The following is a 23026-nucleotide window of genomic DNA, read 5'->3' on the forward strand; positions in this document are numbered from 1 at the left end:
TCCTCCCCTTCACTCTATTTCTTTCTCCCTCTTTCTCTCCCTTCCTTCCTCTTCCTTTCTCTTCCTTCCTCTCTTTTTTGCTCTCTTTCTCTCTCCCTCCCTACCTCCCTCTATGTCTTTCTCTCTCTCTCCTTCCCTCCCTCTCGTTCTCTCTCTCTCTTTCTCTCTCTCTCTTACTCTTGTTCTTTCTCTCTCTCTTGCTTTCTTTCTCTCTCTCTTATTCTCTTTCTCGCTTGCTCTTTCTTTCTCTTTCTTTCTCTCTTTCTTTCTCTCTCTCTTACTTTCTTTCTTTCTCTCTTTCTCTCTCTCTTGCTTTCTTTCTCTCTCTCTTGTTCTCTTTCTCGCTTGCTTTCTTTCTCTTTCTTTCTCTCTTGCTTTCTCTCTCTCTTACTTTCTTTCTCTCTTTCTTTCTCTCTTGCTTTCTTTCTCTCTTGCTTTCTCTCTCTCTTGCTTTCTTTCTCTCTGAGCTTCGCGGCACACCTGACCATGTCTCGCGGCACACTAGTGTGCCACGGCACACTGGTTGAAAAACACTGTTATAGAGGATATAGTAGAGAAGAAATACGAGATATAGGAGAGCAATAGGACAGGGGATGAAAGGCACACTGGTGCACTTGTACTCACCTCTTACTGACCTCTTAGGAATCTGGAGAGGTCAACCATGGATAGTCTAAGGGTAAAGTGTTGGGGGTTTGGGGATGATACTACAGAGTCCGGTAATGAGTTCCATGCTTCGACAACTCAATTACTAAAGTCATATTTTTTACAGTCAAGTTTGGAGCGGTTTAAATCTGTTGTGTGTTCTTGTGTTGTTGTGGTTGAAGCTGAAGTAGTCGCCGACAGGCAGGACATTGCAGCATATAATCTTGTGGGCAATACTTAGATCTTGTTTAACGCGTCTTAGTTCTAAACTTTCTAGGCCCAGGATTGAAAGTCTATTCGAGTGGAGGAGTGAAGGGCTCTTCTGGTGAAGTATCTTTGGACATTTTCAAGGGTGTTAATATCTGAGATGCGATATGGGTTCCAAACAGATGAGCTGTATTCGTGGATGGGTCTGACTAAAGTTTTGTAAGCTCTGGTAAGTAGTGAGAGATTGCCAGAGCAGAAGCTACATAGCATTAGGTTTAAAACTCCTGAAGCCTTCTTGGCTATGTTGTTGCACTGGGCTTTGGCACTTAGATCTTTAGTTATTAGTATTCCGTGGTCTTTAACCGAGTGGCAGAGTAGATGGACCATGAGGTCTTTTTCTGCTGTCAGAAATGTTTCTATGGTGGCCTTGGCATCCGTGTTGGACAACGGTTGGGATGTCTTGCAAGGGATGGGATATCCACCCTCACCTTCTCCTGAAAAAAAATATGAGACCTTGTTATTCTGATTGGATTTTGGGCTGCAATTTTTAAGTTAGTAGCTGGAGATTCCATTCCACCTAAGCCTCCAGTCCCACTTAGATTATCTAAAGTTGCTATCCAGCCTTGTCGGCATAGTTCCCTCTAAGCTGAGCAGTGAGCAATCGCTCACTTAAAAATCATCATCAACTCAGAGTTTTCCAAACCTGCCCAGAAGCCGAGAGGGAAAGAGTGAGAGGGAAGGAGAGAGAGAGGAAGAGAGGAAGAGAGAGAAACAGATAGAAAAAAGAGAGGAAGGAAAAGAGAAAGAAAAAGAATGGGAGTAAGGAAGAGAGAAAGAAAATCAAAATCTAGTTTGAAACTAGCTCAACTATTTAAGTGGCATTTTGATATTGATAGAGTTGCCCTATTATGAACTCACTGTTATAGACACACAGTACAGTACAGTATTTTATTTTGAAATTCTCTGAGGCAAAACAGGGTGGGTTTTTTATTTGTTTGTTTGTTTGTTTGTTCATTCGTTCATTCATTCATTCATTCATTCATTCATTCATTTATTATTTCTGTGCCGCCCAGTCCCGAAGGGACTGCCGTTCAGACATTATACTTTTCTGCCCACCCCCCAAAAAAATTAGAGGGAACACTGCCTCCGATTGACTGATTGACCGATTGACCGATTGACCGATTGACCGATTGACTTACTTACTTACTTACTTACTTACTTACTTACTTACTTACTTACTTACTTACTTACTTACTTACTTACTTATTAGATTTGTATGCCACCCCTCTCCGTAGACTCGGGGTGGCTCACAACAGCAATAGAACAATTCATGACAAATCTAATAATTTAAAAAACATTTTAAAAACCCCGTTATTAAGCAGACATACACACAAACAAACATACCATACATAAATTGTATAGGCCCAGGGGGAGATATCTCAATTCCCCCATGCCTGATGGCAAAGGTGGGTTTTAAGGAGTTTGTGAAAGGCAAGGAGGGTGGGGGCAGTTCTAATCTCCGGGGGGAGCTGGTTCCAGATAGTCGGGGCCGCCACAGAGAAGGCTCTTCCCCTGGGACCTGCCAAATGAAGTTGTTTAGTTGACGGGACCCGGAGAAGGCCGACTCTGTGGGACCTAATCAGTCGCTGGGATTCGTGCAGCAGAAGGCGGTCCATGAGATATTCTGGTCTGGTGCCATGAAGGGCTTTATAGGTCATAACCAACACTTTGAATTGTGACCGGAAACTGATCGGCAACCAATGCAGACTGCGGAGTGTTGGTGTGACATGGGCATACTTAGGGAAGCCCATGACTGCTCTCGCAGCTGCATTCTGCACAATCTGAAGTTTCCGAACACTCTTCAAAGGTAGCCCCATGTAGAGAGCGTTACAGTAGTCGAGCCTCGAGGAGATGAGGGCATGAGTGACTGTGACCAGTGACTCCCGGTCCAAATAGGGTCGCAACTGATGCACCAGGAGAACCTGGGCAAACGCCCCCCTCACCAAAGCTGAAAGATGTTTCTCTAATGTGAGCTGTGGATCGAGGAGGACGCCCAAGTTGCGAACCCTCTCTGAGGGGGTCAATGATTCTCCGCCCAGGGTAATGGACGGACAGATGGAATTGTCCTTGGGAGGCAGGACCCACAGCCACTCTGTCTTGTCTGGGATGAGTTTGAGTTTGTTGACACCCATCCAGGCCCCAACAGCCTCCAGGCATTGGCACATCACTTCCACTGCTTCGCTGACTGGACATGGGGTGGAGATGTATAGCTGGGTATCATCGGCATATTGATGATACCTCACCCCATGCCCTTGGATGATCTCACCTAGCGGTTTCATGTAGATATTAAATAGCAGGGGGGAGAGGACCGACCCCTGAGGCACCCCACAAGGGAGAAACCTCGAGGTCGACCTCTGACCCCCCACTAACACCGACTGCGACCGACCGGAGAGGTAGGAGGAGAACCACTGAAAAACAGTGTCTCCCACTCCCAACCCCTCCAGCCTCTTTCAAAGGTAGCCCCTGCATGGATTGCCACGTAGGAGCAAGAAAAAGCAATTATGGTCTGGGAGTATTAGCTGAATGTGATTCCAGCGAGCATTCTTAAGATTCTTATCTAAAGGCTTGACTGCTTGCTTGCAAACCAGCGACATAGTTCGTGTCACTGCTAATGCTAGCAAGACAAATGTTTTTCCCCCCTACATTCCCACAAGTTTAGCCGCTCTTGAATTTAACAACAACAACAACAACAACAACAACATCAACAACAACAACAACAACAGAGTTGGAAGGGAACTTGGGCAGGAGACCCTACAGAAGACAAATCCAACATCTTCAAACTTTCAGTCTTGGAGCATTCACAACAACTTCTGGAAGCAAGCTGTTCCACTGGTTAATTGTTCTAACTACCAGGAAATTTCTCCTTAGTTCTAAGTTGCTTCTCTCCTTGTTTAGTTTCCACCCGTTGCTTCTTGTTCTACCCTTCAGGTGCTTTGGAGAATAGGTTGACTCCTTCTTCTTTGTGGCAACCCTTGAGATATTGGAAGACTGCTATCCTGTCTCCCCTGGTCCTTCTTTCCATTAAACTAGGCATACCCAGTTCCTGCAACCATTCTTCATATGTTTTAGCCTCCAGTCCCCTAATCATCTCTGTTGCTCTTCTCTGTATTGTTCTAACTCCTCTTAGTTCAGGACATGTTCCTCTGTCTGATCAAACCTCTGTGAAATCAAATTGTCCACTTAGGAAGCAACACTGATTGACAATCAATTTCACATGCTGTTGTACACCTTCAACTTTGTATAGAACAAAGTATTCAATGGGAATATTTCATTCATTGAGACCTGGAATGTGTTATTTTAGTGTTCCCTTTACTTTTTTTGAGCAGTGTATACTGCTCCCTCCCTCCCTCTCTCTCTCTCTCTCTCTGTGTACCACATGTTTTTTACTGAATTTGAAAATTAAGGGAGACTAGGATAGATCTATTTTGGCCTTGTTCAGGCCTCATCAGCTAGCCATACCCTCACTGGGACTTGAACTTGCAGCCTTTGCCTTGTAAGGCAGAGAATTAACCTCTAGGCTACAGTATCCAATCCCTTCAGCTCTGTACCAGGGAAGGGTTACATGGTTTTTTTGTGTCAAATCACCCTGATATATTGAAGGGATACATATATATATATATATATATATATATATATATATATATATATATATATATATATATATATATATATATATATATATTGGTGTATATATATTTCTTTTTGGTAGATTTTCACGGGTATATGTATGTAGATTGTTCTGAGTTTGGGTTTTACTCCCCCCGGAGATATAGAACTGCCTCCACCCTCCTTGCCTTTTGTAAGCTATTAAAGACCCACCTATGTCATCAGGCATGGGGAAGCTGAGCCCCTGGGTTATACTATTTATGTATGGTATGAGTGTATTGTATGGTTTTTAAATAATGGGTTTTAGACTTCTTTTAATGTATTAGGTTTATTACATTGTTTTTATTGTTGTGAGCTGCCCCGAGTCTTTGGAGAGGGGTGGCATACAAATCTAATTAATAATAATAACAACAACAACAATAACAATGACAACGACAACGACAGCGACAGCGATAGCGATAGCGATAGCAATAACAATAACAATAAAGTCCTACATGGCATCGGGCCAGAATAGAGCTGCATTCCGCACAATTTGTAGTTTCTGAACATTCTTCAAGGGTAGCCCCATGTAGAGAGCATTGCAGTAGTCGAACCTCAAGGTGATACTAGACTCGGTTAAAAGAAATTTTGGTGTTAAGAAGAATACTCTTTTCAAATGAAGCCATGGCAGAAGGAAAGGAAGGAGTGTAGGCCTGTGTTTAAAGTTGTTACTAACAGTGATAGTGACAACAAACACCTTCACACATCATTAATCTTACTCATGATCGCACACAGAGGTGGGAGGAATGGGTACATTTTTATATCCAGTCCATTCTAGGATTGAGAATAAGTGTCTGAAAGGTGGTAAGACCTTGAATTTACAGAATTTGTGAAGAACGGTTGCAGGAGTTGAAGATCCCTTCCAGATCTATTTGGATGGATGGATGGATGGATGGATGGATGGATGGATGGATGGATGGATGGATGGATGGATATACAATATATAATATACACTCATTGAATATAAGGGGCAAGTATAGAGCGCTGATGAGACCCCATGTGGAATACTGTGTCCAGTTCTGCAGACCTCACCTACAAAAAGATATTGACAAAATTGAACGGGTCCAAAGACGGGCTACAAAAATGGTGGAAGGTCTTAAGCATAAAACCTATCGGGAAAGACTTCACGAACTCCATCTGTAGAGTCTGGAGGACAGAAGGGAAAGGGGGGACGTGATTGAAACATTTAAATATGTGAAAGGGTTAAATAAGTTTCAAGAGGGAAGTGTTTTTAATAGGAAAGTGAACCCAAGGACAAGGGAACACAATCTGAGGTGGGTTGGGGGAAAGATCAGAAGCCACGTGAGAAAATATTATTTGATTGAAAGAGTAGTAGATGCTTGAAACAAACTTCCAGCAGATGTGGTTGGTAAATCCACAGGAACTGAATTTAAACATGCCTGGGATAAACATAGATCCGCCCCGAGTCTTCGGAGAGGGACGGCATACAAATCTAATAAACTATAACTAGATCCATCCTAAGATAAAATACAGGAAATAGTATAAGGGCAGACTAGATGGACCAGGAGGTCTCTTTCTGCGGTCAATCTTCTATGTTTCTAAATTATTTGAATCCCACTACTGGTTATGATATGTGGTCCCTAGAGAGGTTACTCACACTGCGACTGTAGATGATACAACACATCTAGTTGGGGTTTTTAAACTGTTCACATTTTAAACATGATTTTTTTTAAAAAAAATATTTTTATTTGCACGGCGTTATAAAGCATTTCTATCGATCAGAAAAAAATAACACTGGGTATGATGTTGGTCAAAGAGACATTTTACTTATTTTGTCTATTTTATTTAACTCGACTTCTGTGCCACCGAATCTCAAAGGACTCGGGGCAGCTTTCAATAATATAAAATTACAAATACAGTGATACCTCATCTTATGAACTTAATTGGTTCCAGGATGAGGTCTGTAAGGTGAAAGGTTTGTAAGATGAAACAATGTTTCCCATTAAGTGTTATATGTTTTGCTTGTTGTGTTTGTTACTTTGAAAAAAACCAATAAAAATATTATTTTTTAAAAAAGGAATCAATGGAAAAGCGATTAATGCATGCAAGCCCAAAACTCACCCCTTTTGCCAGCCGAAGTGCCCGTTTTTGCGCTGCTGGGATTCCCCTGAGGCTCCCCTCCATGGGAAACCCCACCTCCGGACTTCCGTGTTTTTGTGATGCTGCAGGGGAATCCCAGCAGGGGAATCCCAGCAGTGCAAAAATGGGTGCTTCGCTGGCAACGGAAGTCCGGAGGTGGGGTTTCCCACGGAGGGGAGCCTCAGGGAAATCCCAGCAGCGCAAAAACGGGCACTTCGCTGGCAAAGGAAGTCCGGAGGCGGGGCATCCCAGTGGCGGCGGCTTGGGTTTGTAAGGTGAAAATGGTTTGGAAGAAGAGGCAAAAAATTCTTAAACCCCGGGTTTGTATCTCGAAAAGTTTGTATGACGAGGGGTTTGTAAGACGAGGTATCACTGGACGATAAAAAAGAAGGCAAATATAAAGTCCGAAACTTCGGAATCTATTATCATTCTGTTAGTCAAAGAAATTCACGATGGTCAATCTCCAGTGCGACTAGGGGCTTTAACTATCCCTGCTATTGTGTTAAACTGAGGATTTGGGTAAATTCAACCAAGGAGCTATTTCTTCTCTTGGTTTTATGACTGCAAATCTATTGTTCCTCTGACAACAAAATCATTGGACTGTAATTTTCTAAAACAGTATAACTGTAACAAATTAATAACCTAAACGGGCTCATATGGCTATTGATGGGTCTTAAAAGATTATTTTAAAAAACACCCAGTGCCTGTACTGTCAACTCAAGATATATGTCATTTTAAAAATGAGGTAGTAAATGTGGTCAGCCCCCAGGTTTTAATAAGTACTGGAAAATTCATATAATCCTAATGAATCTGGCTTATTTCCAGCAATGTAGAAGTAGAACTGAAGTAAAATGAAACAAAGATAGATAGATAGATAGATAGATAGATAGATAGATAGATAGATAGATAGATAGATGAAAGATAGATATATAGATAGATAGATAGATAGATAGATAGATAGATGATAGATAGATGATAGATAGATGATAGATAGATAGATAGATAGATAGATGATAGATAGATAGATGATAGATAGATAGATAGATAGATAGATAGATAGATAGATAGATGATAGATAGATAGATGATTGATAGATAGATAGATAGATAGATAGATAGATAGATAGATAGATAGATAGATAGATAGATGATAGATAGATAGATAGATGATAGATAGATGATAGATAGATAGATAGATAGATAGATAGATGATAGATAGATGATAGATAGATAGATAGATAGATAGATAGATGATAGATAGATAGATAGATGATAGATAGATAGATAGATAGATAGATAGATAGATGATAGATAGATAGATAGATGATAGATAGATAGATAGATAGATGATAGATAGATAGATAGATAGATGATAGAGAGATAGATAGATAGATAGAGAGAGAGAGAGAGAGAGAGAGACAGACAGACAGACAGACAGACAGACAGACAGACAGACAGACAGACAGACAGACAGACAGACAGACAGACAGACAGACATAGATGAAAGATAGATGATAGACTTTTCTGGAAGTCAAAACGAGGCGTCTTCTGTCCTTCTTTTCTTTGAAGGCCCAGGAGGAGCTCTTCGGCCTTTCCCTGGAAAAGTCCCCAAAACAAAGGCCTGACAGACGGGACGCCCGCAGCAAAGAGAGAGGCAGCGAGAGAAACTTCTTCCATGAGGATCACTGGTTTTAAACGAGATTTCTACTCCTCACCATACATAAAGAGCTGGGGTGGCACAGTGGTTAGAGTGCAGCTAACTGCTAGCTTTAGTTCAGCAGTTCAAATCCCACCACCGGCTCAAGGTGGACGGAACCTTCCCTCCTTCCAAGGTGGGTCAAGTGAGGACCCAGATCGTTGGGGGCAAGAGGCTGACTCTGTAAACTGCTTAGAGAAGGCTGTGAAAGCACTAGGAAGCGGTATATAAGTCTAAATGCTATTGATAATTCCATATTCTACTCTACTCTACTCTACTCTAGTCTACTCTACTCTACTCTACTCTACTCCACTCCATTTCTTTCCATTCTATTTGAGTTGTGGTGGCACAGTGGTTAGAGTGCAGTACTGCAGGCAACTTCAGCTAACTACTAGCTGTAGTTCAGCAGTTCAAATCTCACCACCAACTCAAGGTGGACTCAGCCTTCCATCCTTGTGAGGTGGGTCAAACAAGAATCCAGATTGTTGTGGGCGATAGGCTGATTCTGTAAACCACTTAAAGGGGGCTGTAAAAGCATTATGAAGTGGTATATTGCTATTGCTAATTCTACATTCTATTCTATTCTAGCCGGAGCGGCGCAGTGGTTAGAGCACAGCACTGCAGGCTACTTCAGCTCACCGCCAGCTGTAGTTCAGCAGTTCAAACCTCATCACCAGCTCAAGGTTGACTCAGCCTTCCATCCTTCCGAGGTGGGTCAAATGAGGACCCAGATTGTTGGGGCCATAGGCTGGTTTTGTAAACTGCTTAGAGAGGGCTGTAAAAGCACTACGAGGCGGTGTATAAGTCTAAATGCCATTGCTGTTATTGTATTCCATCCCGGAGATGAGCGAGAGAGAGTGAAAGGGCTGGAGAGAGGGCGGCTCCCCCTCCCAGGCCCCCAACCTCCCACCCCCTCCTCGGCAAAAAGACCCCCGGGGTTTCTGATGGGAGGAGGAGAAGAGGGGAGGGGGCGACGAGGAAGGCAGGAAGGGGAGAAAGTCGGGTTATCTCCCCCTCCCACAAAGTCGGATTTAAAGGGGCGAGAAAACCGAGGATTCAAGCGACCCGAGAGGAGCCTCTCTCCTCCTCCTCTTCTCCTCCTCCTCCCTCCTTCCTTCCTTCCCTCCCTCCCCACCCACCGCTGGCTGCGCTCTCCGCCTTCCTCCTCGCCTCCCCCGTTTGTGGCTCTGCCAGGCGAGGCAGCCTCCTCTCGCTCGCTCTCCGGTCTTCACTACCGGGTCAGCGCGGCGGAGAAGCCCAGCCAAGCCAGCCCGCCCGCCTCCCCCCCCCCCACGCCTCCCTTCCAGGCGTTGCAAAGCCCGCCCGCCCACCCACCCACCCGCCGCGCGCCCCCACTTACCGTACAACTCAGTCTGGCTGGCTGACAGACAAGAGAGAGAGAGAGAGACGCCCGGTCGCTCCGGGGCTCGCCAGCCGAGGCAGCATCCCGGCATCCGAGCTGCAGCGGCGGCGGCTGGGGGCTGCGGCGGGGGGGTGCCATGGCTTGCGGCCGCCACTAGAGCCAGCACGAAGGGGGACCGGCCTCCCCTCTTCCCTTCTTCCCTTCCTTCCTTCCCCGTTTCTCTCCTCCTCCTCCCCATCCCTCCCTTCTCTCCCTCCCTCCTTCCTTCCTTTTCTTCCTGTCTTTTATTTCTAGTACATCCTTCCTTCCTTCCCCCCATCCCCATTCCTCTCCTCCTCCTCACCATCCTTCCCTTCTCTCCCTCCTTCCTTCCTGTCTTTTCTTCCTAGTCTTTCCTTCCTTCCTTCTCCCCATCATTGTTCCTCTCCTCCTTCTCACCATCCTTCCCTTCTTTCCCTCTTTTCGTCCTGTCTTTTCTTTCTAATCCTTTCTTCCTTCCTTCCCCCATCACTGTTCCTCTCCTCCTTCTCACCACCCTTCCCTTCTCTCCCTCCTTTCTTCCTGTTTTTGATTCCTGTCTTTTCTTTCTAATCCTTCCTTCCTTTCTTCCTTCCCCGTTCCTCTCCTCCTCCCCATCCTTCCTTCCTTCCTTCCCAGCCAGACTAAAGGCGGGGAGCAGCGGACCCCCCGCCCCACCGAGCCCTCCTCTCTTGCCTCCTCCTCCTCCTCTCCTCCGCCTCGTTCCCTCCTTCCTCGCCTCCTCTCCCCCTTCCCTCCCCGCCAAAGGGAACTCCAAGGACAGCCCGAGGCCGGGGAGGGAAGCCGCCGAGCGCGCCCCTCGTTCCTCGCGTCGCTCCCCCCCGACCCGCCGCCCGCCCCCCCCCACGGCAATGTCCAAGGGGGCCTCGAAGAAAAAGCACCACTGGACCAACCGCGTCCACGAATGCGCCGTGGCCAGGAACGCCGAGGGTCAGCTGGGCTTCGAGCTGAAAGGGGGAGCCGAGAACGGGCAGTTCCCCTACCTGGGGGAGGTGAAAGCCGGCAAGGTGGTCTACGAGAGCGGCGGGAAGTTGGCGCCCGAGGAGCTCCTGCTGGAGGTCAACGAGACCCCCGTGGCCGGGCTGACCATCCGGGATGTTTTGGCCGTCATTAAGCATTGCAAAGACCCCATCCGGCTGAAGTGCGTCAAGCAAGGTAAAGGCCGGGCTGGGGTCCATTTGGGGACGGGGGGGCGAGAGACAGGATAGGGTCGTCCCCGGGGGTCTCATCACCCAACTTTGAGACTTTCCTGGAGGGTCCGTTTTGGGCATTCCCTCTTTCCCGCTTGGCCACCGGATGGTGCGATTTGCGCCAAGGAGCAGCAGCCGAACCGGGCCAGGGGGAAATATCCACCCCCACCAGCTTGGACGGTTTTTTTCTCTATTTTGTACTTGGGGAGGGGGGCAGAGAAGGCCTAACCGTGGGGGCTGCAAACGCCTCCTGTCCTCTCCAATCCCTCCCCATGTCACTTTATTTGGGGGCCATGGCGTCCGAGCTTTCTGCTTTGCTGCGTATCCCCCCCCCGAGGGTTTATTTTGGGGGGGGATGAGTGGGTGAGTGGGAGATTTTTTTTAAAAACTCCGCTGAACTTTTTTGGGGGGGGATATAGACAGGGGGAGTGCGTTTTTGTGGGTGCGGGTTTGTAAGGGTGGGGGAGAAATGTATATTTGGAGGCTTTCCCCCGCAAAGGGAAGGATGACCCCCCCCCACCCCGCCAGGAAGGGTGGGGGGGGAGGGAAAAATAATATGTAGGATTGCTCTGCGCGGGGCTTGGATTCTTCCGGGCGCTGCGTCTGAACAGGACCTGACTTGGTTTTTAACGTGAATGGAGGGAAAGTGACAAACTCCCCCCCCCTCCAAAAAAAATTAGGGGTTAACTAAGATGGAATGTGCTTCAATTGGATTTAAATGCATTTTTGAAAGTGGGGGGAGGGCTTGAAAGCCAACGACCTAGAGGTAGGAATTTGGAACTTTGGCAGCGAAGACGCCCACCTGGGCTGGAAACCCACCCAATTCGTTACTGAGTAGTTTGCACTGCAGAGGTGGTGGTAAATTACTCCTAGGTAGCTCTTGGTTGAGGGTGGGGGGCGGGGTTTTATTGAATCCCCTCCCCTCCCGATTTGGGCCGTATGCGGGGCACTGCTTCCCCAAGTAGATGCTGCATTGCACAAGCTTTCCCTATCGGTTGCAATTTTTTAATTCGAAGTCACTCTGGTTTTGGGGTTCTATCCAAAACAAAGCCACTTCAATAAAAGGGATGTTAACATCTTCGCGGCCGCTATAAGCCAGCAAAGGGCTGCGGGTTTTCCTATAGTGTCTTTCTGCTGCCCTCTGGTGGTTTGTCTGGATAATGCAACAGAAAGCTGAGTTGGTACTTTCTTTGAGAGGTTTAACCACATGTTTGAACCTGGAAATTCCTGCAGTAGAAGGTTTCTTTTCTGTATCTTTTTTTAAAAAATCATGGCAGTGTGTCTCTCTGCGTGAGAGTGGCCCAAAAAGTAGAGGTTGCAAATAGTAGTTTTAAAAGTTGTTTTAAAAAATGGTAATGGAAAACGGTCACGACTTTGCGTCCTCGATCTGCCGTCAAAGGCCATTAGAAGTCTTAACGTCAAAATGACTTTGGGTTTTATGGAGCTATATGGCTAAGCTGCAGTTTTCTGGCGAACTTGAAAGTGCTTTGTCATACATCTGCATCCCTGTTGGTGAATTGTTACCTTTTGCGTCGATTTCGTATTGTTTGGAGAATCTCTATTGGCCATTTTTGAATAGATCAAAGAAATCCTACGAGGAGGATTTGGCAACAAATCATAAGCTGTGAAACATGTAACGTGAAAACTGACCTCGGAGCCTAGAGCCCTAATGCAAAGAAAAGAAGAGTTTATAAATTTAGAATATGGTGGCACCTCTACCTTATAAACGCCTCTACTTACAAACTTTCCGAGATAAGAACCCGGTGTTCAAGATTTTTTTGCCTCTTCTCAAGAACCATTTTCTACTTACAAACCCGAGCCTCTAGGAATCTCCTGCGAGGAAACAGGGCCGGAAAAGGTGGGGAGAAGCCTCCATGGGGCCTCTCTAGGAATCTCTCTGGGAGGAAACAGGGCTGGAACAGGCAGGGAGAAGCTTCCGCGGGGCCTCTCTAGGAATCTCTCTGGGAGGAAACAGGGCTGGAACAGGCAGGGAAAAGCCTCCATGGGGCCTCTCTAGGAATCTCTCTGGGAGGAAACAAGGCCAGAAAAGGCAGGGAGAAGCCTCCATGGGGCCTCTCTAGGAATCTCCTGGGAGGAAACAGGGCCAGGAAAGGCAGGGAGAAGCCTCCATGGGGCCTCTCTAGGAATCTCCTGGGAAGAAACAGGGCCGGAAAAGGTGGAGAGAAGCCTCCATGGGGCCGCTCTAGGAATCTCCTGGGAAGAAACAGCTGCTGGAAAAGTTCGTAAGTAGAGGCGTTCGTAGGTAGAGGTAGCACTGTAGTAAACTATGATCAGAAGGCACAATAAAATCAATAATATAATAAAAGAATAATATCCTAAAATTAAATGGGAAATATTAGATTTGGGGGGGGGCGGAGGGCAGATTTTCTGAATGTTTGTATGAATATATATGTATATTACGCTGAATGTTACAAAAGTTACACGTGGGCCACAGTGATACATAAAGACGCTTTTGAGTGAACAGATAGCAACAAAGTTGTTAGTTTGATTTATTTCACAAATCAGTGAGAAAATAATGGCCGCCTTTGTCAGTCAACTCAATTGAAGGTATGACTAAGATTCGTATTGATGGCGTTTGCAGTGTAGTGTTGCACGATGGCCCTTTGCAAACTTCTGTTAGGCAAAGTTTACTCTACTCATTTTCCATTCTCTTGTTCTGTTTTATTTTGTTCTGTTCTGTGTTTTGTTCTGTTCTGTTTTGTTCCGTTCCGTTCCGCTCGACTCTATTCTACTCTATTCATTTTCCATTCTCCTGTTTTGTTCTATCCATGCTCCATGCTCCATGCTCCATGCTCCATGCTCCATGCTCCATGCTCCATGCTCCATGCTCCATGCTCCATGCTCCATGCTCCATGCTCCATGCTCCATGCTCCATGCTCCATGCTCCATGCTCCATGCTCCATGCTCCATGCTCCATGCTCCATGCTCCTGTTCTGCTCTGTTCTGCTCTGTTCTGCTCTGTTCTACTCTACTCATTTTCCATTCTCCTGTTCTGGTCTATTCATGTTCCATGTTCCATGCTCCATTCTCCTATTCTGTTCCTGTTCTGTTCTGTTCCGTTCTGTTCCGTTCTGCTCTGCTCTATTCTGCTCATTTTCCATTCTCCTGTTCTGTTCTATTCATGTTCCATGCTCCATGGTCCATTCTCCTATTCCGTTCCGTTCTGTTCTGTTCTGTTCTGTTCGGCTCTGCTCTGCTCTGCTCTGCTCTGCTCTATTCTACTCTACTCATTTTCCATTCCCCTGTTCTGTTCTATTCATGTTCCATGCTCCATTCTCCTATTCTGTTCTGTTCTGTTCTGTTCTCTGCTATTCTATAAAGTCAGAGGAGACCCATGGGGAAGCTCCAATCGAAAGAAGTGACAAAGACCTGCAAAAATGCAGAAAAATCCATAAGGGGGTGAATAGGGTTTTTTCTCTTTTTTTACAGAAATGTAGATGAGACAAGTTCCTGATAACTTCGAGTGGCAACGTTTAAGCTATTTTCTTTGGCTAATTGCTTGCCATAAATCTTTGCTTTTGCATGACTCAGAGGGTGGAAGGGATCCAAAGTTTGAATGGAGTATTTTTTATTTTTCCTGCTCTGCCTCATCTACTAAGGTCGAACCGTTAAAAATGTGCGCCGGGGTTGGGTGTGCAGGGAATCTTCCTTTGGGCCGCAGAGGTGGTTTCTACTCAGTAACGGGCAGCCAAATTTTTTACTGCCACTCTGTGGGTGTGGCTTACTTTGTGGGTGTGGCTTAATGGTCATGTGACTGGGTAGGGGTGGCTTGCCGGCCCTGTGACCAGGTGGGAGTGGCTTGGATCATTGTTCAAGTGAACTGTTAAGTCCTCGACTTACAACCTTTTACCAGTGTCGCTCGCTGGGGTGACAATTTGCTTCGCGTTTCCCGCACTCTCCTTCCTGGGTCACCCCCCTCCCGCCTAAGGCTGGGTAGCTAGGCGAACAGGGGCTGCCAGAAGCATAAATGCTGCTAGCGCCACTTCCACCCACACTGTCTGCTTGCCCCTGACCGGAGGTGGCCGCGTGAGGCTGGAGGGCAGCCGGGCAGGAGAGAGGGAAGCGCATCCGAGGCCAGGAAGGAGGAAAGAGGAAAAAAGCAAGGAGCGCAGACGCAGCAGCAGGGGGAAAAGGAGAGATAAGTGGTCAAAGCAATGGAAACTGCAGTTTAATGTTTCCAAATGTAAAAGACTGCACTTGGGGGAAAGGAATCTTCAATCTGAGTATCGCATTGGCAGTTCTGAAGAGAAGGATTTAGGGGTAGTGGTTTCCAACAGTCTCCAAATGGGTGAACAGTGTGGTCAGGCAGTAGGGAAAGCGAGTAGAATGCTTGGCTGCATAGCTAGAGGTATAACAAGCAGGAAGAGGGAGATTGTGATCCCTCTGTATAGAGCGCTGGTGAGACCCCATTTGGAATAATACTGTGTTCAGTTCTGGAGACCTCACCTACAAAAAGAGATGGATAAAATGGAACGGGTCCAAAGACGGGCTACAAGAATGGTGGAAGGTCTTAAGCATAAAACGTATCAGGAAAGACTTCATGAACTCCATCTGTCTAGTCTGGAGGACAGAAGGAAAAGGGGGGACATGATCGAAACATTAAAATATGTTAAAGGGTTAAATAAGGTTCAGGAGGGAAGTGTTTTTAATAGGAAAGTGAGCAGAAGAACAAGGGGACACAATCTGAAGTTAGTTGGGGGAACAATCAGAAGCAACGTGAGAAAATAGTATTTTACTGAAAGAGTAGTAGATGCTTGGAACAAAGGTCCAGCAGACGTGGTTGGTAAATCCACAGGAACTGAATTTAAACATGCCTGGGATAAACATAGATCCATCCTAAGATAAAATACAGGAAATACTATAAGGGCAGACTAGATGGACCATGAGGTCTTTTTCTGCCGTCAGTCTTCTATGTCTCTATGTTTCTATCAGAAGCAACGCGGGGAAATATTATTTTACTAGAAGAGTAGTAGATGCTTGGAACAAAGGTCCAGCAGACGTGGATGATAAATCCACAGTCACTGAATGTAAACATGCCTGGGATAAACATAGATCCATCCTAAGATAAAATACAGGAAATACTATAAGGGCAGACTAGATGGACCAGGAGGTCTTTTTCTACCGTCAATCTTCTATGTTTCTATGTCAGTTTAACCCTTTTTTTTAAAGAAAAAAAAACAACTTTTCTGGCAAAAACAGAACTGAAGGAAACAGCCACATTTTAAACTTCCTCGTTAGAGGAAACTTCACCCTGTTTATATCGAGAGAGAGAGCTGTGACAAAAGCTTTGCCACCTTTAAAAAAATGCTTTTCAAGTTAGTTGGCCGTTGTGACATTCATTACCTTCTCACCTGCCTAGAAAAAAAACCTCTCCAACGATATTTGTCCCATTAATGCTCTTTTTTCTGCTACTCCTGGCTCACTGGTCAAAGAAGGGAGAACTGTCAATCATTTCAGCAGCGGTAGCATCAGCCATAAAACTTAAGAAAATCCCCTTTATCCTTCTCCCTGCCTGCTTACTTCAAGCCATTCCTATCTATTCCTTGAATCCCTGGGGATTCTGCCTTGTTGACTCATGAATCTTTGGTAGATCCCGCTAAGGCCAAGTTTGTGGGATATTTTTCTATAGTCTTTTATACTATAGTAGATTCATACACCTCTTATGTATTTATTTAGATTTTTAGCCTGACTTTTGAGGACCCAGATTTATTTATTTTATTTATTTATTTTGTCCAATACACAATGAGGGTTTTTAGTGGGTATATATCTATATACTTATTTATTTATTTATTTATTTATTCTTTGTCCAATATACAATACATATGGAAGAGAATAGACATTGAGTAATATATATATAAAGATAGAAAGTAAAAAAGAAGAGAATATATATAATATAAAAGATATGGAGAGAATATATATGATATATATACAGTAAAATACATGATGACAGTTATAGAGGAGATGCTCATAGTAAAATATATCTAAGAAAGAATAGAAAAGAAGATATATTAATAGAACATATCAATGAAAGAATAGAAGAAGAGATATAGGAATAGAAGAAAGGTATAGGAGATATAGGAGAGCAATAGGACAGGGGACAGAAGGCACTCTAGTGCACTTGTACTCGCCCCTGACTGACCTCTTAGGAGTCTGGAGAGGTCAACCGTGGATAATCTTAGGGTAAAGTGTTGGGGGTTTGGGGATGACACTATGGAGTCCGGTAATGAGTTCCACACTTCGACAACTCGGTTACTGAAGTCATATTTTTTACAGTCAAGTTTGGAGCGGTTAATATTAAGTTTAAATCTGTTGTGTACTCTTGTGTTGTTGTGGTTGAAGCTGAAGTAGTCGCCGACAGGCAGGACGTTGCAGCCTATGATCTTGTGGGCAATACTTAGATCTTGTTTAAGGCGTCTTAGTTCTAAACTTTCTAGGCCCAGGATTGAAAGTCTAGTCTCGTAGGGAATTCTGTTTCGAGTGGAGGAGTGAAGGGCTCTTCTGGTGAAGTATCTATGGACATTTTCAAGGGTGTTAATGTCTGAGATGCGATATGGGTTCCAAACGGATGAGCTGTATTCGAGGATGGGTCTGGTGAAAGTTTTGTAAGCTCTGGTAAGCAGTGTGAGATTGCCAGAGCAGAAGCTACGTAGGATTAGGTTTACAACTCTTGAAGCCTTCTTGGCTATGTTGTTGCAGATTGTTGGGGACAATATAATCTCTGTAAACCACTTAGAGAAGGCGGTAAAGCACTATGAAGCGGTATATAAGTCTAAAGGCTATAAATGCTATTTTCCTTTATCCTCTAATGTTTCCATATATTATGGGATGGATGGATGGATGGCTTTTTGGCTTTTTAAGGACTTATTTACACTTAGATTGCTTTATTATTGATAGCTATAATAGCACTTAAATTTACCACTTCACAGAGCTTTTTACAGCCCTCTCTAAGCGGTTTACAGAGTCAGCCTCTTGCCCCCAATAAACTGGGTCCTCATTTTAGCAACCTCGGCAGGATGGAAGGCTGCGTCAACTTTTGAGCTGGTTAGGATCGAACTCCTGGCACTGGGCAGAGTTAACTTGCAATACTGCATTCTAACCACAGGGAGGGAGGGAGGGAGAGAAGGAAGAAAGAAAGAAAGAAAGAAAGAAAGAAAGAAAGAGAAAGAAAGAAAGAAAGAAAGAAAGAAAGAAAGAAAGAAAGAAAGAAAGAAATATGGTCATAACTAAGTCACTTTTTTTGGTGGCATTGTAACTTTGAATGGTCACTTAAATGAACTTTGAATTTTAGGCTTTGAATTTTAGGGTGAAATCTACTTACCGGTACCTTCCCTACCAGTTCAGAAATGCGCCCTTATTCATACTCTGTGCATGCGCAGAAGGCTTTATGCATGTGCAGAGGATTAAAAACTAAAGAAAGAAAGAAAGAAAGAAAGAAAGTATAAAAGGAAGGAAGGAAAGATGGAAGGAAAGAAAGATGGAAAGATGGAAGGAAAGAAGGAAGGAAAGAAGGAAGGAAAGATGGAAGGAAAGAAGGAAGGAAAGAAGGAAGGAAAGATGGAAGGAAAGAAGGAAGGAAAGATGGAAGGAAAGAAGGAAGGAAAGATGGAAGGAAAGAAGGAAGGAAAGATGGAAGGAAAGAAGGAAGGAAAGATGGAAGGAAAGAAGGAAGGAAAGATGGAAGGAAAGAAAGAAGGAAGGAAAGATGGAAGGAAAGAAGGAAGGAAAGATGGAAGGAAAGAAGGAAGGAAAGATGGAAGGAAAGAAGGAAGGAAAGATGGAAGGAAAGAAGGAAGGAAAGATGGAAGGAAAGAAGGAAGGAAAGATGGAAGGAAAGAAGGAAGGAAAGATGGAAGGAAAGAAGGAAGGAAAGATGGAAGGAAAGAAGGAAGGAAAGATGGAAGGAAAGAAGGAAGGAAAGATGGAAGGAAAGAAGGAAGGAAAGATGGAAGGAAAGAAGGAAGGAAAGATGGAAGGAAAGAAGGAAGGAAAGATGGAAGGAAAGAAGGAAGGAAAGATGGAAGGAAAGAAGGAAGAAAAGATGGAAGGAAAGAAGGAAGGATGGAAGGAAAGAAGGAAGGAAAGATGGAAGGAAAGAAAGACAGAAGGAAGGAAGGAAAGATGGAAGGAAGGAAAGATGGAAAGAAGGAAGGAATAAAGGAAGGAAGGAAAGAAAGATGGAAGGAAAGAAAGATGGAAAGAAGGAAGGAAGGAAAGATGGAAGGAAGGAAGGAAAGAAAGATGGAAAGAAGGAAGGAAGGAAAGAAAGAAAGATGGAAGGAAAGAAAGATGGAAAGAAGGAAGGAAGGAAAGATGGAAGGAAGGAAGGAAAGAAGGAAGGAAGGAAAGATGGAAGGAAGGAATAAAGGAAGGAAGGAAGGAAAGAAGGAAGGAAGGAAGGAAACAAGGAAAGATGGAAGGAAAGAAAGATGGAAAGTAGGAAAGAAGGAAGGAAAGAAAGAAAGAAAGAAAGAAAGAAAGAAAGCCACAAATTAGTCTGCTTTTCGAGGAAATCACTCTATCCAGAGGAAGGAATATAGATCTTAGACCAGCCTGAAGAATATAGAACTTAAACCAGCCAGAGTAGAAAGTAGAGACTTCCTTTTTAAATAGAGAAGCTGGGTGAAAATCCAGTTCAGTCTTCCTTCTGCATTCTTCCCAATGCATGCATAAAATATGTTTCCAATGATTTCCCCCGCACACCCACCCACCCTCTCTTGGCAGTCTGGATAGCAAAACAAGGATACTCAATAAATATTGCCTCTGCGGCTTCCTTCTCTGTGGCTTGTAAGCACTTACTTAGAGGAAGGTAAATGAATGCATTATCATAAATTCTGCATAAATTTTATCCACGAGCTTTCTGCAAATTCCCTATCCTGCATAGACGGTTAATTAAAACATCCCGACCTTGATGTGGAGTGGAGTTGGCCCTGTGACTGTTGTTGCTCCTTTAAAAAAAGAAGAAAAGAAATATGTATGTCAAAATAAAGCATCTACGGAGTGGGGCAGCATACAAATCTAATAAATAAATAAAATAAATAAATTTGGATTTCTATGCCACCCCTCTCCAAGGACTCGGGGCGGCTCACGACTTATACAATATCTTGAATGCAATTAATTAAATAAAAATCTAAAACTCCAATATATTACAATAGTATTACAATAATGTTTGTTTGTTTATTTATTTACTTATTTACTTATTTATTTACTTATTTATTTACTTATTTATTTACTTATTTATTTATTTGTATGCCGCCCCTCTCCGTAGACTCGGGGTGGCTCACAACAACAATAAAACAATTCAAGACGAATCTAATAATTTAAAAACATTTTTAAAAAACACGTTATTAAAGCAAACATACACACAAACATACCATGCATGAATTGTATAGGCCCAGGGGAGATGTCTCAATTCCCCCATGCCTGATGGCAGAGGTGGGTTTTCAGGAGTTTACGAAAGGCAAGGAGGGTGGGGGCAGTTCTAATCTCAGGGGGGAGCTGGTTGCAGAGGGTCGGGGCCGCCACAGAGAAGGCTCTTCCCCTGGGTCCCGCCAGACGACATTGTTTAGTCGATGGGACCCAGAGAAGGCCAACTCTGTGGGACCTAACTGGCCGCTGGGATTCGTGCGGCAGAAGGCGGTCCCGGAGATATTCTGGTCCGATGCCATGAAGGGCTTTCTAGGTCATAACCAATACTTTGAATTGTGACCGGGAACTGATCGGCAACCAATGCAGACTGCGGAGTGTTGGAGTAACATGGGCATATTTGGGGAAGCTCATGATTTCTCTCGCAGCTGCATTCTGCACGATCTGAAGTTTCCGAAAACTTTTCAAAGGTAGCCCCATGTAGAGAGCGCTACAGTAGTCGAGCCTTGAGGTGATGAGGGCCTCAAGGTGATAATTAAACGATGAGGAGAAGAATTTATATCAGCTGGTGTAAAAATATTGTTCTGTGGACTAATCGTGGTCTGCTGATGGCTGGATTTGATTGGGAGAGTTCTGGAGTTTTGGTGAAGGGAATTGCTGCAGAATATCAATTAAGAGACTAAACCACAGTTATATGTTTGTGTGAGTGAGCTGGGAAGCACAGTTGCCTATAATAAAATAATAACAAGGCAGGCCATATATATCTGAAATCATATTTTAAATTCTTGTTTGGGTAAGTTTTTTTTAAGCAAGCCCCAAATTAATGCTTTGTAATAATTCTAATGTCAAATTAAAGGCCTTGTGTTTCATCCCATATGTTTACAGTTATTTTATTATTTATCAAAATAAATAATATTGAATTAACCTATTAGACCGCAGGGTATTGCAACCTCTTTGTTTGGTTTTTCTGGAAGACATAACATCGAGATTAAAATAATAAATATAAAAAGCAATTATAAAACAATGAAAATTACAGCGGTCAATTCATTTTAGAGAAATAGACTTACTTATACTTATAAAATGGGCTTTTGCGCCCTTCTTGAAAATCGGAGCCAGAAGTCCAACGGCAAATCAAACCACATCCAGAATTTGTTTTATTGCTTTATTGTTAAACATTTCATAGCAGCCCAGAATCACTCTAAAAATGAGTAGCATGCAAACAGACAAATGAACAAATAAATATTGTGCATGATAATAGACTTTATTTACTGGAGGCCAACAACAACAGTCACTAGGGAATGTACTCTATTAAATGGTTTTATTGTTATTCTACTAGTTAGATTGTGTAAGACGTTAGGATAATGTATTTGAAATCAATTATTAACCTCCTGAGAAGTCCCCAGAGATGTAAACGTAACAAGATATATGTATTATGGGTACAAGTATTACGATCGTTCAGGGCTCTGGATTCAATTATAGAGCCGTAGTTAGGGTGCGTAATTAAGGAATATACTCTTTAAAATATCTGTCCCTCCCTCTTTCTCTCTCTCTCCCTCCTTCCCACCCTCTCCCTCTCTCTATTTCTCTCTTTCTCCCTCTCTCCCCCTCTTTCTTTCTTTCCCTCCCTCTCTCTCCCTCTCTCCCTGTCCCCCTTTCTCATTCATTCTCTCTCCCTCTTTCCATCTCTCTTCCTCTCCCCTTCTATCTTTCACTCTCTCCCTCTCTGTCTTTTTTCTCTTTCCCTCTCTTTCCCTTTCTCTCCACCCCTCTCTCCCTCTCTTTTTTGTCCTCTCTCCCTCTTTCTCTCTCCCCGTCACATATACAGGGTGCGTTCCAAAAGTAATGCAATTTTTTTTAAAAAAAGTAATTTATTGAACAGATTTGCACAAACACTCAAAATTCTTCAAAGCACTGTCCTTGGGCCTCTACACATTTTTTCCAGCGACTCTGCCATGACTGGTACGCGCCCTGGAAAGCGTCTTTGGGGACCTCTTGCAAGGTCTTCGTCACGGCTGATTGGATTTCTTCTATGGATGAAAAACGGGTTCCTTTCAGGGATGGGAACAAAAAGAAGTCTGCTGAGGCGACATCAGTACTATAGGTGGGGTGGGGCAGCGTTGGAACCTGGTGTTTGGCCAGGAACTCGTGGACTCGTAGTGCGTTGTGGCAAGGTGTGTTTTTCATCCATAGAAGAGATCCAATCAGCCGTGACGGAGACCTTGTGAGAGGTCCTTGAAGATGCCTTCCAGGGCACATACCGGTCAGGGCAGAGTCGCTGGAAAAAATGTGCAGAGGCCCAAGGTCAGTACTTTGGAGAATTTTAAGTGTTTGTGCAAATCTGTTCAATAAATTCCTTTTTTAAAAATTGCATTACTTTTGGAACACATCCTGTACATACATACATGCATACATTTTTTTATTTTTTTATTTTTTTATTTCGTCCAATACATAATACACATTGAAGAGAATAGATGTGTAATGATATAAATAAAGAAAGGAATAGAAGAAAAGATATAAAAGTATAGGTGAACATATTTGAAAGGAAGAAAAAATTAATGAGATAAGGAGAGACAATTGGACAGGGGACAGAAGGCACACTGGTGCACTTATGCACGTCCCTTACTGACCTCTAAGGAACCTGGAGAGGTCAATCGTGGATAGTCTAAGGGAAAAATGTTGGGGGTTAGGGGTTGACACTACT

The 23026-nt window shown here is 44.0% G+C and overlaps 1 protein-coding gene and 1 long non-coding RNA gene across 13 annotated transcripts in view; one reads left to right on the top strand and one right to left on the bottom strand.

The window, feature by feature from the left end:
• Positions 1 to 375: 375 nt before the first annotated feature.
• Positions 376 to 9767, bottom strand: LOC139168900 (uncharacterized). The gene is made up of 2 exons (XR_011559403.1): positions 9710 to 9767; positions 376 to 1343 (listed from the first exon to the last, which is right to left on the bottom strand). It is a non-coding gene; the product is annotated as an uncharacterized lncRNA (long non-coding RNA).
• A 657-nt stretch (positions 9768 to 10424) lies between these two features.
• The window catches only part of MAGI2 (membrane associated guanylate kinase, WW and PDZ domain containing 2), a 526993-nt gene continuing 514391 nt past the window's right edge, over positions 10425 to 23026 (top strand). For 10 of the 12 annotated variants that reach the window (XM_070755143.1, XM_070755134.1, XM_070755136.1 and 7 more), the window contains exon 1: positions 10534 to 10906. In XM_070755143.1, coding sequence (XP_070611244.1) covers positions 10603 to 10906 — 304 coding nt within the window. In that variant the 5' untranslated portion in view covers positions 10534 to 10602. Of the gene's footprint in view, positions 10907 to 23026 lie in introns of all 12 variants that reach the window. The other 2 variants (XM_070755140.1, XM_070755141.1) reach the window with 1 other exon arrangement.

The sequence above is a fragment of the Erythrolamprus reginae genome, chromosome 6, assembly GCF_031021105.1.
Source record: "Erythrolamprus reginae isolate rEryReg1 chromosome 6, rEryReg1.hap1, whole genome shotgun sequence".
Classification (NCBI taxonomy): domain Eukaryota; kingdom Metazoa; phylum Chordata; class Lepidosauria; order Squamata; family Dipsadidae; genus Erythrolamprus; species Erythrolamprus reginae.